This window comes from Ranitomeya variabilis, chromosome 5 (genome assembly GCF_051348905.1).
Source record: "Ranitomeya variabilis isolate aRanVar5 chromosome 5, aRanVar5.hap1, whole genome shotgun sequence".
Lineage (NCBI taxonomy): Eukaryota > Metazoa > Chordata > Amphibia > Anura > Dendrobatidae > Ranitomeya > Ranitomeya variabilis.
The window spans coordinates 113,011,991-113,034,389 of record NC_135236.1 but is presented as its reverse complement, the minus strand read 5'-3'; the positions used below and the strand labels follow the sequence as shown (position 1 = coordinate 113,034,389).

Genomic DNA, 22,399 nt, shown 5'->3' with positions numbered 1-22,399 from the left:
GAAGATGGATAGTCACAAGCCATCAAACAAAGAAGAACTGCTTACATTTTTGTGCCAGAAGTAGTGTGAAAGACTGGTGGAAAGCATGCCAAGACGCATGAAAGCTGTGATTAAAAATCATGGTCATTCCACAAAATATTGATTTCTGAACTCTTCCTGAGTTAAACATTAGTATTGTTGTTTCTAAATGATTATGAACTTGTTTTTTTTTTTTGCATTATTTGAGGTCTGCAAGCAATGCATTTTTTTGTTATTTTAACCATTTCTCATTTTCAGAAAACAAATACAAAATGTATTGCTTGGAACTTGTTGTCAGTAGTTTATATAATAAAAGAACAATTTACTCAAAAATATACCTATAAAGAGAAAAATCAGACAAAATGAAAATTTGGCAGTGGTCTCTTAATTTTTGCCAGATTTGTATGTGTGGTCAGTACAAAAGACTGGCACATGACTTATTCCTTCTAAAGTCCATACTAAGGAGCAGTGGCAATCATTATGGGTGGAAGAAAAGTGATTCTGGCAGCTAAATATGAAAGGGTTCTTTACAATTAGAGCAGTCAGCCTGTGGAATGACCGACCACAGGAGGTAGTAATGACAGACACTATAACAGCTTTTAAAAAAGAGCTGGATGATTTCCTCAGTAAACATAACATTGTGGGTTACAGTTAATCAGTGACAAAATGTACAATTGGTGGAGAAAAGTTAAACTTGATGGACCTAGGTCTTTTTTTCAACTTTTGTAACTATGTAACTATAAAAGCATTCACCATCGTCAGCTCATATCAGACTCACTAATAGTAATCATGTCAAAGTCAGACCGCCGAGAAAGTAACAGACTCTACGCATTACTTTGAACCAACGGCAGGTCAGTTAACTTTAGGTTGGCTGTCTCACCTTTTTCACCTAATGAAGACAACGGAGGCAATTGTGGGAGAGGGGCGTCTCTAGGGTCCCTATAAAATAACTCCAGGCGTACCCCGTCATACGGGTGCGTCCTATCCATATCATCTGGGGGACAGAGAGAGAAAGAACAGAAACATACATGACAGTTGTGAGGACTATCCCATGGTGCTCAGCAGGGAAGTACTACAACACCCAGGCTCTGGTAGGAAGGCCACTGATTTCCACCTGTAAAGGGAACTCTGGATGTGCCTTCGTACCAGCCGGTCTCAGCCAGCTCTGTTAGCAGTGCTCTGGATTGGGGATGCTGAAGCCTTCAGTAAAGAGGTAAAGAGACTGCAACCCTGTGTCCTCGTTATTTACTGCGACCTACACCGTCACCTACATCTTTAAATGGGTGCCCCTTAGCAGGGCCATGGACCGGGTCAGGCCACCGTGACATCCCCAGAACCGAGAGAGAGAGACCTGGTACCGAGTACCCCGCTGCCCTGCATCTGGGGGCCGCTCCAACTTGGCATCACGAACAGGATCTACTTAAGCCTGAGGAATCAGGTCATGTGTGCCTTGGAACTGTGATTGAATTGTGCTTGAACCGTGATTTATTGCAAAGACTGTGTATTGCTATTTGCTGCCAAAAATTCCCGCCCAAACCGCCGCCATTACAGCGCCACAAGGAGTGCAGGAGAAGAAGAAGGGCGTGGATTTGTGGGCGTGAATGAACTGAAGAGCGCGAAAGACAATGGCCGCCCAGTCTTATTTCTGTACCTTGAGGACGTGTCCGTCAGCAGCCGAGATCCACCTCCTGATTCTCAATGGAGGGCGGAGACAAAGAAAGCGAAACCGCCCACAAAGGAGAGAGTGAGAAAAGGACAAAGAAGAAGTCAGCCACGTGGAGGACGCCATGGCCAGCCACCCGGAGCCAGAGCGTGGGGACGGAGCAGAGGACTCCCCCAGCTACCCGGAGGGGCACCGTAACCAGGCCTCCACCGCTGATGCTGATTTCCTGCAGGCCGGCGTGGAAGAGCTCAGCGACCAACTCCTGTGGACACAGCTGAGCACTGAGGCTGGGTGGAAGAAGACCTTTATCGGGAGCCTCGCCAGACGCCTGTCAGCAGCCTCATCTGGTCCGGAGCAGGAAAGAAGTTCCAGCGCTCCGAAGCCAGAAAGCAAGGCCCTGCCGGAAAGCGAGATGCTGCCAACAGAGATGACAACGCCGCAGCACAAGGCCCTGCAACCAGCGTTCCAGACCCCAGCGGAGATGGAGCAGACCGGCACCGGAGGAACCGCATCTGAAGCAGGTATGAAGAACGACCCTGCCCTGATGACTGACACCACTCCAGCGACTGCTCGTGCCACCGCTACTGACTCCGTTCCAGTGACTGATCTTGCAGCAGCGCTACCTGCTGCCACAACTAAGACTAACGACATTAACCCCCTAGCCTCTGAACTAGCAGGTCTCAACACTACGACTATTACGCCTGCTTGTACCTTTACTAAGACAACTGTGTGCACTGTCACAAATACTGAAACTGTCGTGGCCACAGAGCCAACTCCAATGGTAACCGGTGCCCAGGTTACCCCTGAACGGAACACTGTGGGTACTCAGACCTACGTCTGGAGTGAGGGAGCACCCTATGTAGCACCTGGTAGCCGCCAGTATCCAACCGGGTTACCTCCACCAGTGCTACCGCCAGAGCTGCAATAAACCTCGGAACCATGGCTTGTAAATAGTTAACTGTTTGTTTTCTTGTCTTGCTGCTTTAAAACCTGTCTAGGGTTAGTTCTTAAAGGGATCCCTTTGTTGACCCGGGATCCCTATTTTTTATGTTTGTTTTTGCACAAGTTGTCTACGTTTATCAAAGACTGCCGAATCATGGACGGTGAATGATTTGCAAACTGTTGCTGTATATAGTTGCACCTTCTTAAAGGTGCCCCATACTGGTTTTACAAAAAGAAGAGCTTTTTGAAGAGACTGATCCGGATTACAGCGCAGAAGTTCTTGCTTTATCAGACTTGCAAATTGATAGTTTGCACTACCTCAAAGAGACTTGAGATGTCCCTCTTAAAGGGAACGTTCACTGTTGCAATTAGCCAAAATATAATGTTGCCTTAAGAAAGTTGAATAGTAATAATGTTTTATCTAGTAGTAGTGTGTAGATAGAAAGATAGTGATAAGGAATAGAAATGTTGATGATGATATGTGAATAAAATTGAAGTTAAAGTGATTATCGGAACTAATGATAGAGAGCCAAGGAAAGATGCAGTAGGCCCGTGGGGGTAGACGAGAGAGTCCTGCATAGGAGAAAGAGAGCTCAGGAAAATGTTGATTTGCACTTTTAGTCTTGTAGTATGCCTTTAGTGGGTACCTGCCTTACGCCCTTAAAGGAAAAGTTAAATTATTGTTCAGAATTTGCACTTAGTAGATAGAATGCCCGGCTGGGTAATAATGACCGTTATTTATAGTACGTTATTTAATAAATGTTATTTAAAATCTTAAGCACTATGTAAATATGTTTTTGTTTGTAACGTTCAAGTGTCCTCACCTCCCATAAAGGGAAGCACTGTTAAATTTACTTGTTTATTGCATTTCAAAATTTTGTATGTCTTTTGCTAACATGTATTGTTGTTCTTCTTTCCCAGTCCGGGAGTACTGGATTTAACCGGGGGGGGGGAGTGCAGCGCCCCAGAGTCCTGGTCGTTGCAGTAATGTCGCTCTGCCTCTAAGGGGAGTGATGTTATGTCTGATTGCACTAAAGGAGTTCACCTGACCAGGTATCACAGTCACACATTACACTTCACACTCCGGCCACCAGGGGGAGCAAAGGGTTTTATGTATTAGGCCACTCCTCACACTCTGGTAAAACTGGGGGTTGGATAGGAAGTTAGGGAGAAGCTGACTGGGTTTTGCCCAGGTAACATCTAGTGAGAGGAGAGCGTTACTTGGGAAGATCCAGGGGGGTCCCTGTTCTGGGGTGGGATCCTGACAGAGGCCTAGCGAAAGGACAGATTGTTACGGAGCAGTGCCTGCACCTCATTGCGGCGGCATCTTAAGAAAGGACACGAAGCGAAGTATATTGTGGAGAAGTGAGAAACGAGATCACAGCACAAAGGTGATAGAACCAGAAGGAGTCGTGCCCCGAGATCGGCAACATCCTACTGAGGCACGTAGCCGGTGGCCGGAACGCCGAGAAAGTAACAGACTCTACGCATTACTTTGAATCAACGACAGGGCAGTTAACTTTAGGTTGGCTGTCTCACCTTTTTCACCTAATGAAGACAACGGAGGCAATTGTGGGAGAGGGGCGTCTCTAGGGTCCCTATAAAATAACTCCAGGCCTACCCCGTCATACGGGTGCGTCCTATCCATATCATCTGGGGGACGGAGAGAGAAAGAACAGAAACATACACGACAGTTGTGAGGACTATACTGTGGTGCTCAGCAGGGAAGTACTACAACACCCAGGCGCTAGTAGGTAGGCTACTGATTTCCAGCTGCACAGGGAACTCTGGATGTGCCTTCGGACCGGCTGGTCTCAGCCAGCCCTGTTACCAGTGCTCTGGATTGCGGATGCTGAAGCCTTCAGTAAAGAGGTAAAGAGACTGCAACCCTGTGTCCTCATTATTTACTGCGACCTACACTGTCTCCTACATCTTTAATTGGGCGCCCCTTAGCAGGGCCACGGACCGGGTCAGGCCACCGTGACATCCCCAGAACCAAAAGAGAGACCCGGTACCGAGTACCCCGCTGCCCTGCATCTGGGGGCCGCTCCATTACCACCAGGCCATCTGCACTGCATCACTATGAAGCAAGAAGTGGGAACAAACGGCCCTAGTAGGGTTTTGGAGTGAGCCCATGGAGGTGCTTACTGGGAGAATGTGGTATGGTAACCAGTTAGCTCAATTCGCGACAGAAGGAGGGATATTGGTGTGCAACATGGCTAGAAGTTAGTGTTACACCATTGCCCGATGTCTTTCTTTCTGCTTCTGGAAAATGCATCGCTGTGTGGATTTCAGGAGAATGAGAAATACTATGCAAGGAGTCAATGCTGCCACCACTCAGAAGTCAATGCTAGCATCATCCCTCAGAAACAACAGGCTCATCCCTACCTTAGAGGAAAGTTTCCTAACAACAGTTTTTAAAAAGCGTAATCTCCAGTCTTCCCAAGGCCTCCTTCTCCCTTCCACACTTATTCGTTCCTCACGCAATTGCCTCCAAGACTCCCATCCTCTGGAATTCTGTGCCCCAACACGTCCGATTATCCACCACATTCGGATCCTTCAAATGGAACCTGAAAACCCATCTCCTAAACAAAGCTGACAGCCTACAATAACCCCGCTGCCACATCAACACCACCGAAGCTACTGCAACCCCAACCTACTGTCTCCTCCCATATCATCCTGTAGAATGTAAGACCACAGGGGAAGAGTCCTCTTCCCTCTGTACCAGTCTGTCATTCTTAGGGCTGTTTACTGTCAATTATATCTGTATTTTGTATTTAACCCCTTCTCATGTACAACACCATGGAATCAATAAAACAATTTAAATAAATAATAACAATAAAAAGCATTTCCTCTATTAAGAAAATGACCTATTTCATGGCAAATCAGGGGAAAAACCATCTGCCAAAAGTCAGCATTTCTTATGTGTATAATGCATCATATTTTTGTTATGATATCTTCTGTGAAAAGAAGCATGACTTGCCCATGGGCATGCTTGCCATGTGTTGCCAACTCAGAGGTATAGCTCCAACAATAAATGATTTGGCATCTAAAACAGTTTCTACTTTTCGGAGTCGGCAAGGTGCAAAATCAAATTAGTTGTTTTGTGGCTTTCAAGAGAAAGCTGCCATTGTGAACCCTTATAATCTCTTGTTCTTGAGCAAAAGAATTTACAAAATCTTTCTAATGTATTTCAGAATTTGTGAAATGAAAGTCAATGTAGGCCAACAACAAAAGGACTGAAAAGTATATATATATATATATATATATATATATATATATATATATATATATATATATATATACACTCACCGGCCACTTTATTAGGTACACCATGCTAGTAACGGGTTGGACCCCTTTTGCCTTCAGAACTGCCTCAATTCTTCGTGGCATAGATTCAACAAGGTGCTGGAAGCATTCCTCAGAGATTTTGGTCCATATTGACATGATGGCATCACACAGTTGCCGCAGATTTGTCGGCTGCACATCCCAAAGATGCTCCATACAAGGCAGGATGGATCCATGCTTTCATGTTGTTTACGCCAAATTCTGACCCTACCATCCGAATGTCGCAGCAGAAATCGAGACTCATCAGACCAAGCAACGTTTTTCCAATCTTCTACTGTCCAATTTTGATGAGCTTGTACAAATTGTAGCCTCAGTTTCCTGTTCTTAGCTGAAAGGAGTGGTACCCGGTGTGGTCTTCTGCTGCTGTAGCCCATCTGCCTCAAAGTTCGACGCACTGTGCATTCAGAGATGCTCTTAGGCCTACCTTGGTTGTAACGGGTGGCGATTTGAGTCACTGTTGCCTTTCTATCAGCTCGAACCAGTCTGCCCATTCTCCTCTGACCTCTGGCATCAACAAGGCATTTCCGCCCACAGAACTGCCGCTCACTGGATTTTTTTTCTTTTTCGGACCATTCTCTGTAAACCCTAGAGATGGTTGTGCGTGAAAATCCCAGTAGATCAGCAGTTTCTGAAATACTCAGACCAGCCCTTCTGGCACCAACAACCATGCCACGTTCAAAGGCACTCAAATCACCTTTCTTCCCCATACTGATGCTCGGTTTGAACTGCAGGAGATTGTCTTGACCATGTCTACATGCCTAAATGCACTGAGTTGCCGCCATGTGATTGGCTGATTAGAAATTAAGTGTTAACAAGAAGTTGGACAGGTGTACCTAATAAAGTGGCCAGTGAGTGTATATATATATATATATATATATATATATATATATACACCATTTAAATTAAATGCAATGAGCTGGCAAAAGTGTGTGATTTTTAGCAGAAGCATGAATTATGGTTCAGTGGATCAAAAATATTGAAGAGGAAAAATAAACTTTTACAACAAATTATTATTGTTATATTGTAATTAAAGGGGATTTTTGGTCCTCTGCTTTCACCCCAGTATGTTTTTAATGTTTAAATAAAACATTTTTTTCTATATTTGAAGCAGTTATTAAAATTGTCTCTTATTAAGATGAGCAGCAAGATATTCATTCAGTAATGTGGTGTGTGCTATGTGTTGTATTAGAGGTGTTCTCATAGTGCTGAAATTTAATTTTTGATATTCTGATAAAAGTCTTCAGACATTCCTTATGACTGCAGACTTTTGAATCCTGAGAGGGTGTGGTGCACACACTGCCAAGATTCTCCAATGCCAGAGAGAGCAAGCTGTCACAAGACTGCAAGTATGCAATTTGCATACTTCTTGCCACATTCCAAGTAGACGTATCTGGCTTCTCTCAACACAAGTGAACTGAGAGAAGCCAATTAAGTCTAGTCAGCATGCGACCGGATGTGTTCAATTTGAATACTTGCGGTCATGTGACCACCCGCTCTTTCCGTCAATATTGGTGAATCCTAACAGCGTGTGCACCGAGTGCTGTCAGGCTTCAGACGTTTTCAATCACATAAAGTGTCTGCAGACTTTTACTAGAGGACCAGACAATGACTTTTAATGAAAATATAAGGCAACATAATTACAGGGTCAGACTATATAGGATTTGTTTGCAATCTGTAACCCTTGAGAAACATGGATGTGCATAGGTGCTGTACAAATAAAAAAAACAACAGGATATTTTCAACTTTCAGAATAACTTGCAAAATTATTCCATTTTTACTGAGATAATCTGTTTTTTTACGATGAAAAAAAGTGTTAAAAAGGGCTGAAAATAAGACTTGCTTATCTACACAGTAAACAATTTGTTAGTCTAATTAATCTTCTTGCTTCTCTAGTAAGTGTGTGCAAGGTAATCGGAATACATTTGTTTCAATAGCTTGCAAATATGATTTCTTAGAAGAGAAGCTATTCTAGAAGTGAAGACAGCTGTAATACATTACGTGTGTCCCCATGTAGTCAGCGCATACTCTGCAGGCACGGTATATAGAGAAGATGGGGCCTGGATGTGCAGTGGAGCACTGGCTGCCCGCAGGAAGGGGCACAGAGGATCCGATGCATAGATCATTTTCGGAAAGTGAGCAATTGCCATGTTTGACACTCTCATTTTAGTATAAGAACAAAGGCAGAGAAGTGGCTTTGATTTGTCCTTCATCCGATCAACCTGACGAGACTGAAACTTTGTCCTTTTGTCTCCGATTAAAATGAACGCAATTTGCAGGCTGTAAAAAAACCGTTCCTTCTCTACTTTCACAGTCAGTGCTCTCCGTACCATCGCAGATCATTATACCGCTGCTCACTTACGGCGGTAGGACGAGGAGGACATCTTCCTGCTCCTGAAGTCTTTCCCATTGCTTAATTTTAATGCCCAATTTCTATTTCCCAAGTATAAATTTAAGAGAGATGATGAAAATAGAATCATTGAGAGCAGCCCCGTGCGCAAATGTTTATCAGGTATTATTTCTATCTAGAGGGCAACCATCCTCTATACGTAGAGGGACGTCACGTGTGAAAAAACAAAATTCAAAGTCGCCTCGTTTATTAATGACAACATTGAGGGAATGGTGGCACACGGCGATAGGCACATTATTGGCGTCACTTCCATGAGTTACACTATCCTGGAAAGAGAACTGTGTCGCACAAAAAGTCTCATTTGCAGATTTTAATCACAGACTCGCTGATATAAACTGAGTGCAATCTCATGTGAATTGCACAGTGTCAAAATTTGTTAGAATCCACGTGATCCTGTGACTTTTCATGCTGTATAAGACTGCCGAGTCTCATCTTGGAAAAACAAATGTGTTTTGCTTTGAGTTAAAGGGAACTTGTCACTTCAGATAATGGCATTTACCTGCAGATATTGGGTTAATGCTGCCTGGCCACTTTAATGAAAGTGCAGATACCGGACTGGAGAAATGAGTTGAATTCCTCCCTGGAGCCGCTGATTTTCGGTGATGTGGGAGTACCCGGATAGGCTACAGTCAATGCTAACAGCACCTCTCTCTATACTGTGAGCAGCGACCATAGTACGTCCCAACACTTTGATTTATAGCGCATCTGTGCAGAATAAGAAGTCAATCAAAGTGCTGGTGCGTGTTTGCAGCCGTAGAATGAGTGGTGCTGTCAGCAATGATAGATACTCGGTGCATTCCCACAAGAATGAAAGGTGGCAGATCCATAAGGAATTAAGTTAATTTTTTTCTAGTAGTCACACTCTCCTTTGCTTAAAGTCACACAGCATAGAGCTTGTCAGTTGAGGCTTCTTTCACACTTGCGTCGGTACGGGTCTGCCGGTAAGCATCGGCGCAACGTACCAACGCACATTGTGAAAATTATGCACGACATGGGCAGCGAATGCTGCCCATTCTAAAGTCCGGGGAGGAGGGGGCGGAGTTCCGGCCGTGCATGCACGGTAGGAAATGGCGGACGTGACGTAAGAAAAAATGTTCCCTTGAATGTTTTTTTGTGCCGACGGTCCGCCAAATCACGACGCATCCAGTGCACGATGGATGCGATGTGTGGCCATACGTCGTGATCCGTCAGCAATCCAAGTCTATTGGAAAAAAAACGCATCCTGCAGGCACATTTGCAGGATCCGTTTTTTTTCCCAAAACGACGGATTGTGACGTACGTCACACGACGCAAGTGTGAAAGAAGCCTAAGCAGGAAGAGGCAGCGCAGAGTGAAGGGTAGAGCTGGAGTGACAGAGGCTTCAGATCTATTGAAAGCTTTTTAGCCTCATTTGCATCTCCATTTAAACCCTGATTTCTCAGTAACAGAGGAATTGACTGATCATGTAAAGGTATTGCTGGACTTGTCTTTGGAAGAGCTATATGTGCATATAAATAATTGGGGGGGAGGTGAAATCCTGCTGATAGATTCACTTCAAATGTATATAAAGATTCATTCTCCCACAGAAAATTTTGGAGGCGTGGAGAGAAATTTTACATTAGAGATTTCAAAATGCGCCATTCTTGTAGATGTGACTGATCTAGAATCTGTGGCAGAACTTGACCTTCCAATATAAAACATATTTCATCACTAATGGCCATGTCATTCTTTAGTTTAGGAACAAAAGGACAAACATTTGACCACACACCCTAAATTTAAGACATGTAATGATTGCCTGAGCTCTTACCTGGAATGCACATGGGGTGTTGTCAATACAGTAAACCCTCAGGTTGTAATCCAAGGAATTACAGGACATACAGCCAAACACGGCGACTTTGAGATCCTTCACTGCACAGTCTGTGAGCGGTTCACCCACCAACGCATAAGTGCCAAAGCTGTCCATTAATATATGACAAGCAAAGGGATCCAAAAGGCAGTAAAAGGAAGTGGTTTCATCATCGGTTGACATTACTTCCTAAAGAGGAAAGAAAGAGCTAGTTTCAACCACTTTTCTAACCAATGACCGTACATACATTACATATATAGAATTAGTCATTATATTATTGACATGTTTACTCATGGGCAAGATAAAAATAATCCTAAGAAATCAACACATATGTTCTATCATTCCAAAAAATGCATCAACCTCAAGTAACAATAAAAGTCAGTTCCTCAAAGTGGCTTTCCAGGTCCAGAACATTAAAGGCCAATCCTTAGAAAAGTCTATCGATGCCGTTTTGTGTTTAGAGGTGATCCTGGTCTTTGCACCCATGTCAATCAGCAATTTAAAGAGGCAGTGGTTCTTGTTGATCACTGCAGCCTCATCTGCCTTATTTACCTGCGTCGTCACATTCACTTAAATGACCATGGTCATTGTACCAGGTTCAGGGAAACAGAGGAGTAAAGAGTGCAGATCTTGGCCTCTTTAAATGGCTGGTCAGTGTTGGGTGCCGATAGCTGAACCCATAACGAGCAACGATTGATGGTCTTCCATGAGAATAAACTATCATTATTCTGAGTAAGCAAAATACCTCATCGTTTCCAATCCAAATCTTCACCACCTGGGAATGAGGGCAAAGGATCCTGTCGGCCAGGCATTTAGTGGGTATAAATATGCATTTCAGCACTATTCATGTTCAAAATCACACTTTTATTTTTCCAAGATAAAAAATCATGTAAAGAAGGATGACAAGGAACATACAGGATCTCCAACGCATTTCAAGCCCCCCAGTTCATACTCATGGCCCCCATTCATCTATTCGAGCTTCCCCCTCTAATAATGGAAGTCAATAAGGCCTCTTTCACACTAGCATCGTGCACTGCGTTGCTATGCGTCGTTTTGTAGAAAAAACGCATCCTGCAAAATTGCTTGCAGGATGCGTTTTTTCTCCATAGACTTGCATTAGCGACGCAGTGCGATGCATTGCCACACGTCGCAACCGTCGTGCGACGGTTGCGTCATGTTGCGTCGGACAGTCGCCACAAAAAACGTTACATGTAACGTTTTTTTGTGCGTCGTGACCGTCTTTTCCAACCGTGCATACGCGGCCGGAACGCACATCACAATGGGGCAGCGGATGCATTGTAAAACTGCATCCACTGCCCCCGTTGTGCGGCGCTTTCACAGTTTGCGTCGGTGCGCCGCAACGTCGCATTGCGACGTGCAGTGCACGATGCTAGTGTGAAAGTAGCCTAAGAGTTACAGAAAGAGCAAATAATTAATTGTGCCTGTCTCTAAATAGATGTCGGAGTTGGGACCAGCACGTACTAAGCTGAAGCCATGAGTAAGAACTGGAGTGCTTGAAATGCGTCAGGACCTTATCTGCTACCTGTCATTTGTTTGTATGACTTTTATCTTGGGGAAACAAAAATGTGATTTTTATCAATATGATGAGCCTAGAAAAACATCTATAGCATTCAATGGATTCTGTACTATTAGTAATTGGCAGCAATAAGAAGCTGGTTGCATAGTGTGTTCCCTATAAATATCGCATACTGCTCTATTCATTGTAATATATTCCTCTCTATCCATAGACAATGAAATTTTATGCTACACAAAATATATTTCTAACATAGCAACCAACTGGAAAGAATGATGTTGTGATCACGGACTACTGATGCAGAAAAATACTACCTCAGCGGATACATCAGTTTTCATGAGACAGCTACAACTCAACATTTCTTATGTTGGATAACACATATTGTTAATAATCTGCCAACATAAACAGCTCACACACCCATACAAAAGACATTAGATATTGATATATATCTCCATTTTTTTTTTTTTTTTTTTAGAATTATCTCCTTTTTGTGAATAAGAAATATAAAAATAACTTACTCTTCTAATGTGCACTTCTGATACCGGGTTCAGATTTATACTCTGCTCTCCGCTGAGCACTGTGTCAGGGTTTCTGTCTAAATCCATGAAAAATGGGATTCAGGTGGAACTGACAACAGAGACCCGGATGGAGATATTCTCTATAATGAGGCAGACAAGTCACTTTGTGCACCTTCTTGACTCCATTCTGTAACATCTTTTTTACGCGGACACACAAGAGTGTTAGACAATGAAAATGCAAAATACGGACACCAGTACAAAGTGACTCCATCTCCCTTATTACAGTGAGTGGCTCCATCAAGGATTCGGTTGAAATTCTGTTTTTGGGGGAGTATTTAGGCAGAAAACCAATGCGGTGCTCAGCATACAGCACAGTATTTATAGATGGATTTCAGAGTTGGGACCATCACGTACGGCGCAATCAGGACATATTGAATGGATGTGCTATAAATGATTATTTTGGGAATATCCTTACAATACAAGTAGAAGACCTAACTGGTCTCCAAAAAGGGAGGTTGCATTTGCATAGATGCCAAGTGCACCTTCTGGTTCGCGCTTATGCAAGTTTCCATGCAATGTACTTAATTAGAAGATTGTTTCTCCATTTGCTAATAATCGATACCAGACATCTATATTGCAAAGCTACGTTAAATGGGTAGTCCGGTCTAGAATGATAAGTCTACATTCACTCTGTGTGACTGCAGACATGTGAATCCTCCCAGCACACATGCTGTGCTCTGCGAGGATTCACCTGTATCTGCGCTGGGAACGGTGGTCTAGTATGTGAGGCCACATTCACCAAGCAGGCTCTAGCTTGGAGTATGCATACCGCATACTTGACAGCTGTGGCTGGCACAGACACCAGTGAATCCTTGCAGCACACAGTGAATGCACTGGGAGGATTCACAAGTCTGCAGTCACACAGAGTGACTGCAGATTTGACATTTCAGACCAGACAACTCCGATCATCTGCAGTGGACTCCAGAACGTCCATATCTAGATTTCTGGACCATAATCCTCATTCTCTGCTAGGAAGTTTGTATCAAAGACCTGAGAGCAGATACGGGCGTCAAGAAGAAGGTCCCACTCAACTTCTGCTCACTTTTACTTTTGTCAGTAAATACATTTTTGGACGGAGATAACTTTTAGCAATTCCTCAATGATCTATGATGATGTCTAGTGTAATCACAGTCCATAAGTGTTTTAGTAATTTCCAGCACATGCTAAAATATTTTATTACAAGGCTACATTACCACGATGAGCTTTTGGTATGTTTTTGACGCTGCATACTTTTGTTGCATCAAAAACGGCAGTGTCCTATTACAGTTCCAGCAAAGTGGATGGGATTTATAGAAATCTCCAGCCCACTGTGCTTTATTCATGCTCAGTGGCCTCATTGACCTGTGGTACGTATTTTAAATGCACAGCATGTCAATTTATCTTGTTGGTACGCTGAGTTTTCTGAATTTTTTCCCATAGACTTACACTAGATGCAGAAAATCAGCAGCTTAAAAAAAACAAACGTGGCGGAAAAACAAATGTAATGCGCACCTGAGTCGGTCAATAAAATTTTGACAAAGCGAAATACCAGGAAGTATATAACAAAGCAGCTTTGTTTAACTCCTTCATAACTGGAGCTTTTTTCGTTTTTGCGTTTTCGCTTTTTGCTTCCCTTCTTCCCAGAGTCATAACTTTCTTATTTTTCCATTAATATGGCCATTTGAGGGTTTATTTTTGTGGGATAAGTTGTACTTTTGAAAGACACCATTGGTTTTACCATGTCGTGTACTCAAAAATTGGAACAAAATTCCAAGTGAGGTGAAATTGCAAAAAAAGTGCAATCCCACACTTGTTTTTTTTTTTGGCTTTTTTGCTAGGTTCACTAAATGCTAAAACTGACCTGCTATTATGACTCTCCAGATCATTACAAGTTCATAGACACCAAACATGTCTAGGTTCTTTTTTATCTAAGTGGTGAAAAAAAATCCAAACTGTGGTAAAAAAAAAAAAGTGCAATTTTTCGATACCCGTAGCGTCTCCATTTTTCGTGATCTGGGGTCGGGTGAGGGCTTATTTTTTCTGTGCCGAGTGGACGTTTTTAATGATAGCATTTTGGTGCAGATACATTCCTTTGATCGCCCGTTATTGCATTTTAATGCAATATCACGGAGACCAAAACAACGTAATTCTGGTGTTTTGACTATTTTCTCGCTATGCCGTTTAGCGATCAGGTTAATCCTTTTTTATTGATAGATCGGGCGATACCAAATATGTGTATGTTTGATTTTATTTTTGCTTTATTTTGAATGGGGCGAAAGGGGGGCGATTTTGTTTTTTATATTTTTTCATATTTTTAAACACATTTTTCTTTTACTTTTGGCATGCTAAAATAGCCTCCATAGGAGGTTAGAAGCTGCCACAACTCAATCCCCTCAGATCGCCCCATGTAGTAGAATTACAGCATTGCTATGAGCGCCGACCACAGGCGCGATTCTGCCCACGCTTATTGTGGGCACATGTCAGCTGTTGAAAAAAGCTGACATGTCGTGGCTTTGAGGTAGGCTCACGACCGGAGCCCACCTCAAAGCAGGGCTTCTGATGTCGGACGTACTATCCCGTCCGACGTCAGAAAGGGGTTAAAGCATGACATACCAACAAGAGAAAACAACTTCAGCGTCAAAAAGGTGCTAAAAATGCATGTGAACAAAACCTCACAGAAAAATGCAGTAAAAACATGCAAGTAATGTAATATAAAAATTGGAGCAGAAATTCTGCAGCGTAAGGGTATGTTTCCACGTTCAGGAAACGCTGCGTTTTTGACGCTGCCTTTTTCTGCTGCGTCAAAAACGCAGCGTCCAGATGTTACAGCATAGTGGATGGGATTTTATGAAATCCAGACTCCACTATGCGTTTAAAAACGCATGCGTTTTTGCCGCGAAAACGCATGCGTTGTGCGTTTTTTCAAAACGCAGCATGTTGCTACTATGAGCAAAACACGCAGGTACACCGCAGGTGACCTGCCAGTGACCTCAGGTGCAGTTTTGGTCAGGATTTTACTTGCATAAAATCCTGACCAAAGACTGATGCAATCCTGAACGTGGAAACATACCCTAACAAAAGCACCCGAAGATCCTCATGGGAATGTAGCCTTAATTGTATCAAAATCACACATACAGGAAAAATCTTTTTCTTGCCGACAGGAACCAATAGCTACTCAATTTTTTTTAAACAGGTATAAAAAAATTACATCTGGATTGCGATTACTTTCTTTGGGCAGCAAAGACATTTTTTTTATTTTGCACAGTTTTGATAAATCTGTCCCATTGAATGGTTCAAAAACTACTTGCCTCCCATTTGCCCTGTTGGGATCTTCTTTTGAGCCTGACATTCCAATGTTCGCAGCTTACTTCAGCGCAGTGAGGGATGGTTAAGGCCACGGGAGTAGAAAAGGTCATATCAAGAGGTCCGCAGGTCACTTCTGGTCCCAGAAGAACCTCTGAACCTTCCAGTTGCAAGCTATTAACAGAAAACGAGAGACATAAAAAATTATGTGGTGTCAAAATCAACAACATCAACCACCCTACCCTTTCCAACATGGTCAAACCTTCTGAAAGGAAAAACATAGCCCTCAATAAAGCCATGGGCGGAGTAACCAATGACTTGGTTTGTAGGGCAAGCAGGGGTTAAATAATAAATATGGGTATAAGTATAGGCTCTGTGGGGTCAAAGTTTAGAGGGGTTAGACAATAGGGGGGATTGTTTACAATTGACCAGGGTGTATCTGTCTGAGAAGGGGTGGGGGCTAGCAAATGAGGCACCAAGAGCAAAGGACTCGACCTTTAATTTAGGGGTTCTAGTAGGGCAAAATATCAAAATGATGGATGATGATATTATTTGGTCATTTCGGTGAGCGGTGGTGAGGGGGTTCTTGGCGTTGGTGGCAAAATTGTGGTGGGGGAGTTGTAAATCAGGTGGCGGGTAACCTACTCTTTATGTCTGTATTATGATTAATTGCCTGACTGATTTTGAGACTCTACAGGATGAAGTCCCTGTGAGTTGGTGTTATGAAAAAGGTTTTCCGGCAACAAAGGTGCCCCCGAGCCTGTAGTCGTGGCTGAGGGTAATTCTGGATGGTTAATTATTATTTATTGGTTTTCCCCAGGTTTTGGAGCTCCAAGAATCTCCTTACTAAAAGGTATTTATTGTCATGTTTTTTAATAAAAGGCAGATTTGGCCAATTTATCCAAAGATAAAGGTGTTACAAGTGTTCGTTTGGGGGAAGGGGTATTCCGTGGGAGCGGGGCCGGGTAATAAAAGAGGGGGGTTGATATAAAAGGGGTGAGTTGGAAGGAAGCCTCCACAATACCAAAGTTGTGACTTGGCATATAGCAAAATCAGTGAGAAGAACAAATGAAATGAAGCAGTGCTCATGTCTTGAGACACATTATATTATATTATCCTCAGAGAGGATATGTTCACTCCAAGCATTAAATTCATGGTGAAATATTACACATTATTAGGGTATTCACCGGGAAAAGTTTGCTCTTTTGTCCTACCAGAGTTTTGTTCTACTATTTGTAAGCCACGGCTATTTCCCATTTATACCGTGTTTGTTCTTTGCAGTCAACTTAAAGCTCTGATGACTAAACACTGGGTTTTCTAGTGTCCACGCCTGATTGCTTTTATACAGTAGTATTGGCTGGACAATGTAATCACAGGATTAGATCCTCTGACAGCTGGATAACTGGGCTTTGGCTTGTAGCAGCCAGTAAATCTTACAGGTTTATCATATAGCATGCCATTTTGAAAGCAGACGCTACTGTTTCTGTTTTTTAGACTTATTAACTCTTGCAAACTTTGCTTTTTCCAGGCACTACCAATTTATCCAAGGTCATCTTAAAGGAAACCTGTCACGTTGTACTCGCAATCTGATTAGTGGACATCATGGTCTAAAGAAGGGGAAGAATGATCAGGGACATAACTATACAAGGTGCAGAGGTTGCACTCGGACTGGAGCCCTGAAGCCTAGGGGGCCAAAAAGTTCCCTTTGGCTTTTATGAAAAGACCATAGATATTGACAATTTGTAATAATTGAGGGACCCATTAGAAACTTTGCATCACGTCCCACAGATTTCAAGTTACGCCACTGAGAATGATATACAGAGTTGTTGAGAAAAAAAATCAGTAAAACTTGCATTTAATTCATTGAAATCCCTGTTGTTTGCATACAGATTTATTTCTTTTACTCACGTATATAGCACTTTATAGACATCAACATTGGTGTCTCCGTTAGAGCTCACAATCTAAATTCCCTACAGATATTGTCCTTCCTAGGATTTGAACCCAGGACCCCAGCACTGCAAAGCAATAGTGCTAACTAGGGTTGAGCGACTTTTATTTTTATAGGATCGGGTCGGGTTTCACGAAACCCGACTTTCTCAAAAGTCGGGTCGAGTGAAATCGGCCGATCCTATAAAAAAGTCGGGGTCGGCCGAAACACGAAACCCAATGCAGTGCAATGGGATATTATGGTTCCCAGGGTCTGAAGGAGAGGAAACCAATCACAGGCCGCGACGTCATCTAAGGTCTTTCAAGCGCTCATTCTGAGGTACCGAAGCTGCCGGTTACATCGGGCTGCGTCGGAGAGGTGAGTATATCAATATTTTTTATTTTTATTCTTTATTTTACACTTAAATATGGATTCCGATACCGATTCCCGATATTGTAAACATATCGGAACTCGGTATCGGAATTCTGATACCAGATTCAGAAGATCGCCGACTTCATGGCCGACCCCACACAGGGGTCGGGTTGGGTTTCATGAAACCCGACTTTGCCAAAAGTCGGCGACTTCTGAAAATGGCCGACCCGTTTCGCTCAACCCTAGTGCTAACTACTGAGCCCCCATGATGCCCTTTGAAGTCTATTGGGTGGTACTACTCAGTGATTGAAAACTGTCTGCACAGTCAAACAGGGGAAACTAGAAATCACTGGATAGGACCAGTCACTGGACTCATATCGGTAAAAACAGCAGGAATTACTAAAAATGTTCCCACAGACATGCATATCATTCTGATCAGCCTTTCCAGCTCTATAACATTATTACTACAGATCAGGGCATTTAAGAAAACTTAACAACCTAGAGAATGTGATAAACAAGGATCTGCATTTACTCCAAACAGTCAACTGTGAAGACCAGACTGTTGGATTTTGCTGTAGTCTTATACTTGGTTTTTGTATGTCCCTGTAATGTTATTCATAGAAACCTGAGAAAAAATGCTTCCTCTGAGACCAAAGAAGGTTCTTTGACTAAAAAGTACTTCTCACCTTGAGGAACGGTTCAGATTATATATTTTTGTTTTATTTTCTTAACCTAAGAACTCTAATTCAGTTCATAGTTCATTCCTGTAGGGTAATCTATATATCATAGCTGTGCAAGGACGTAGAATAGGATTGCGTAACGGACTGTACATGCTTTTAGACTGATGCGGAGGGCATTGCTCTAGGGTATACCATCTAAAAAGTGTTGAACGAATAAATGTGAAAACACAAAAGTGGTGTTTGGGGATTGTTTAGTCCCTTGTGTATGTTCCCATTTAATAGTGGTTTTCTTCTTCACCTTTCCAGCTGGTAAAAGCTTTTAATTCAAAGACAGGTGCTAAAAACCCATTAGGTCCCATTCAAGATACATGAAAGTATGAAGAGAGTCCCAGGAGACCATTAATGGAGCCAAGAAGAAGAGAAAGAAGGTCAGCAGAAGTATAGAGGAGAGAGAAAGGGAAGGAGGAGAACGCAAGACAGGATCTATGATCCCCAGCTGGAAGAAAGTAGCAGATAGATTAGAAAATCGAGAGTGTAACAGATAGAAAGATTGATGAATGGGAAGAGATAGGTGAGCAGATAAAAGGAGAGGAAGTATAATGTTCATAGGTCATAGGCTCCTATTGATTACAAACAATACTGGATTAACTGCATTCCCTGATCCTTCCTATACCGTACAAATCACATTTAGTCAGTCGGTCTGATATTCCTTGGTGGCCAGACATTAAGGCACGTTCACTTCTAATTTCTGAGTCCGCAAGGCTTTGGTTTCAATTTTTAAACATAATATTAATAGATTAGAGATGTTTTATAAATATTGGAGTCTATAAATCCAAGTGTTTAAACCAGTTCTAAAAATCACTTTGAAATGTCATGATTTTTTTCAGTTGCGCAAAAGTTTTCCGGTATTTGGTAATTTCATGACAGTCATGGACAGATCCGTCAACTTGTGCAAAACGGAGTTAGTGCAGCAATGACCATCATTACGTGACATGGTGTTTTTCACTGAAGTAAGATTCCTAGCAGGGTGCACGGAGACACACTCCACTTTTAAAATGTGATTTCTTAAAGGGAACCTGTCACCCCAAAAATAGTATCTGAGCTAAGCCCACTGGCATCAGGGGCTTATCTACAGCATTCTGTAATGCTGTAGATAAACCCCCAATGTAACCTGAAAGATGAGAAATAAAGGTTAGATTATACTCACCCAGGGGCGGTCCGGTCCGATGGGCGTCGCGATCGGGGTCCAGCGCCTCCTATCTTCATTCGATGACGTCCTCTACTTGTCTTCTTGCAGCAGCTCCGGCACAGGCGTACTTTGTCTGCCCTGTTGAGGGCAGAGCAAGATACTGCAGAGCGCAAGCACCAGGAAAGGTCAGAGAGGCCAACGCCTGCGCACTGCAGTACTTTGCTCTGGAGGCGCTGGAACCGGATCACGACATCCATCAGACCAGACCGCACCAGGACCGCCCCTGGGTGAGTATGATCTACCCTTTAGTTCTCATCTTTCAGGTTACATCGGGGGCTTATCTACAGCATTACAGGATGCTGTAGATAAGCCCCTGATGCCGGTGGGCTTAGGTCAGATATGATTTTTGGGGTGACAGAGTCCCTGAAAGTGGTGTTTGTCTTTTAATTAATCAGGCTGCTCTTACTCCGTCACACCTTTTCTATAAGATTGATGTATCAGTTTTAATAGGAATTTGTCAGCAATCCTTAACGCCCCAAATTATTTATAAGCACATTTAGCTCTTTCAAAGTCAAGTCCAGCAATATCATTACATGGACAGTACGTTCTGTTACTGAAAAATCAGCATGTAAATTAATATGCAAATAAAGCTGAAGAGCTTTGGTAGATCTGAAGCTTCTGTCACTCCAGCTCTATTTCCTGGCCAGCACTGTCTCTTCCTGCTTGACTGACAGCCTCTATGTGTATTCAGTCAAGCAGAAGGAGGTGGTGCTGGGCAAAAAATAGAGCTGAAGTGACAGATCCTTCAGATCTACCATAAACCTTCAGCCTCATTTGCATATTAATACAAAAGCTGATTTCTTATTAACTGTAAAGTTATTGCTGGACTCTGCCTTTCAAGGAGCTACAAGTGCATATAAATAATTTGGGGGGTGAAATCCTGCTGACAGATTTCCTTTAATGAATTGAACTTTGAGCTCTTAATAGTTAGAAGGCAAAAAAGTATCTTGGGTAGGTTTTGTTGGATGGATATTACAATTGGATGGATATTACAGTTTTTTTGTAAGTACAGTATTAGAACAATAATGGAGTTAAGCAACATGAAGGTATGATGTTTTCTTAATTGACTATCCATTTTTGTCCTTAGTTATTTCTAATTTTTAGATTTAAATAGGAACTTTACATTTTTAATAGATTTTTTTGAGTGTGTGACCGAAAATCCATGTCCATTACCAGTTACCATTCTACTCTAATGCCTGTTGATATTTCATCCCAACTCCCTATGTTTCCTGTCTGTTTTGCTACAGATACGAAAGTCAGATGCCTGATATTAGAAATAATCTCTTCTCACTCCAGGTTAACACCAGCTAGGAGAGTAATTCAGTTAATCTATATACCAGACATTGATAAAAAAAAAAAAAAAAGAAATGAGAAGAGCGTTTTTATTTCCGACATAAAATAAGGAAAAAATATTGTGTCCTTCTCATAGTCTTGTCAGAACTAGTTCAGATGGAACAGGTTTGAAGTCCTGCCTTCCTGTAATTTAATGAAAAGGTAAACGGACTGAAATCTCAGCGTTCAGAAGGTGTTGGAGTCAAGGTTTTTCATCTCGGCAGACATGTTTTTTTTTGTTGTTGATGTTTCCAGAGTAAAAGATGTCATCGTGCTCATCTCATCCAAGGCTAACCAAAACGTTAGTGCTGCTAATGTGACATTTTCAGATGTAAAGAATCCATGGATGATGAAAATAGCCAACATAGTGGATCATTCATGACAAAATATATGAAAGGTATTATTGAAAGGTAATGTAGTACGCTGTTTCTGTTGTCTTGTATGCCATATTTTACCCTTCTGAGCAGTAAAAAAACATATTCAGATACTAAATTAACTGGAAAAATACAGGTAAAATCTCTATCCTATCAGAAGTAATGGGATAACGGGGTTTGTAAATTGCAAACCAATCTCTTCACCACTTAAAGAAAATGCATTATTAAACTATCTTTGCCAGTTTTTACTGCCATTTAGTTTTATATTCACTGGGATTTATTATTATAATGGTCCCCATAAACACCAGATAAAGGTCACAGTTTTGGGGGAACCAGATGACATCTGATGTGCATCGGAGCGTCACAACTTGTGAATGAGAAGGATCAAGCAATTTTCAGAGAAGATACAGAAGTTTCTGTCATCAGTTTTTTCCCCTTTGCTCACTGAAATCATGCATGGGGATGACCGAAGAGATAGCTGTAAGCCAATAGCTCAGCTCAAAATCTCACATGTATAGCCATCTTCAATTATTAACCCAGTGTACATGCACTACATCTTTTCATGTCCTTTGTGTCTTTGGGTGCTTTCACACTGTGTTCTTCACCACGTTAAGTGGTCCCATCGGGGCTTACGCATGAACTCTCTGAAATATTATTTGGGCTTCGGGCATATACGTCAATGGAGTCAGTGTGTGCTCTGTTGTGTATTATTTTCGGGCATATACACTTACTGGAGGCATACATTATGTAGTAGTGTTAAGCGTCGGGATTTGCGGGATAGATCCAAAGCATTATCTAGTTCTGCGGTCTCCCATTCAGGTCCAGCCGCTACAATTGCTGCTCAGCACAGATGTCAGTCCCAGCATCT

The 22,399-nt window shown here is 42.4% G+C and overlaps 1 protein-coding gene across 8 annotated transcripts in view; it reads right to left on the bottom strand.

Annotated features, from left to right (window-relative positions):
* The window catches only part of UNC5D (unc-5 netrin receptor D), a 930,366-nt gene that overhangs the window by 74,433 nt on the left and 833,534 nt on the right, over positions 1-22,399 (bottom strand). For 5 of the 8 annotated variants that reach the window (XM_077263128.1, XM_077263131.1, XM_077263130.1 and 2 more), the window contains 2 exons: positions 15,599-15,771; positions 10,165-10,388 (listed from right to left, as the gene is read on the bottom strand). In XM_077263128.1, coding sequence (XP_077119243.1) covers positions 10,165-10,388; positions 15,599-15,771 — 397 coding nt within the window. Of the gene's footprint in view, positions 1-10,164; positions 10,393-15,598; positions 15,772-22,399 lie in introns of all 8 variants that reach the window. The other 3 variants (XM_077263129.1, XM_077263132.1, XM_077263134.1) reach the window with 1 other exon arrangement.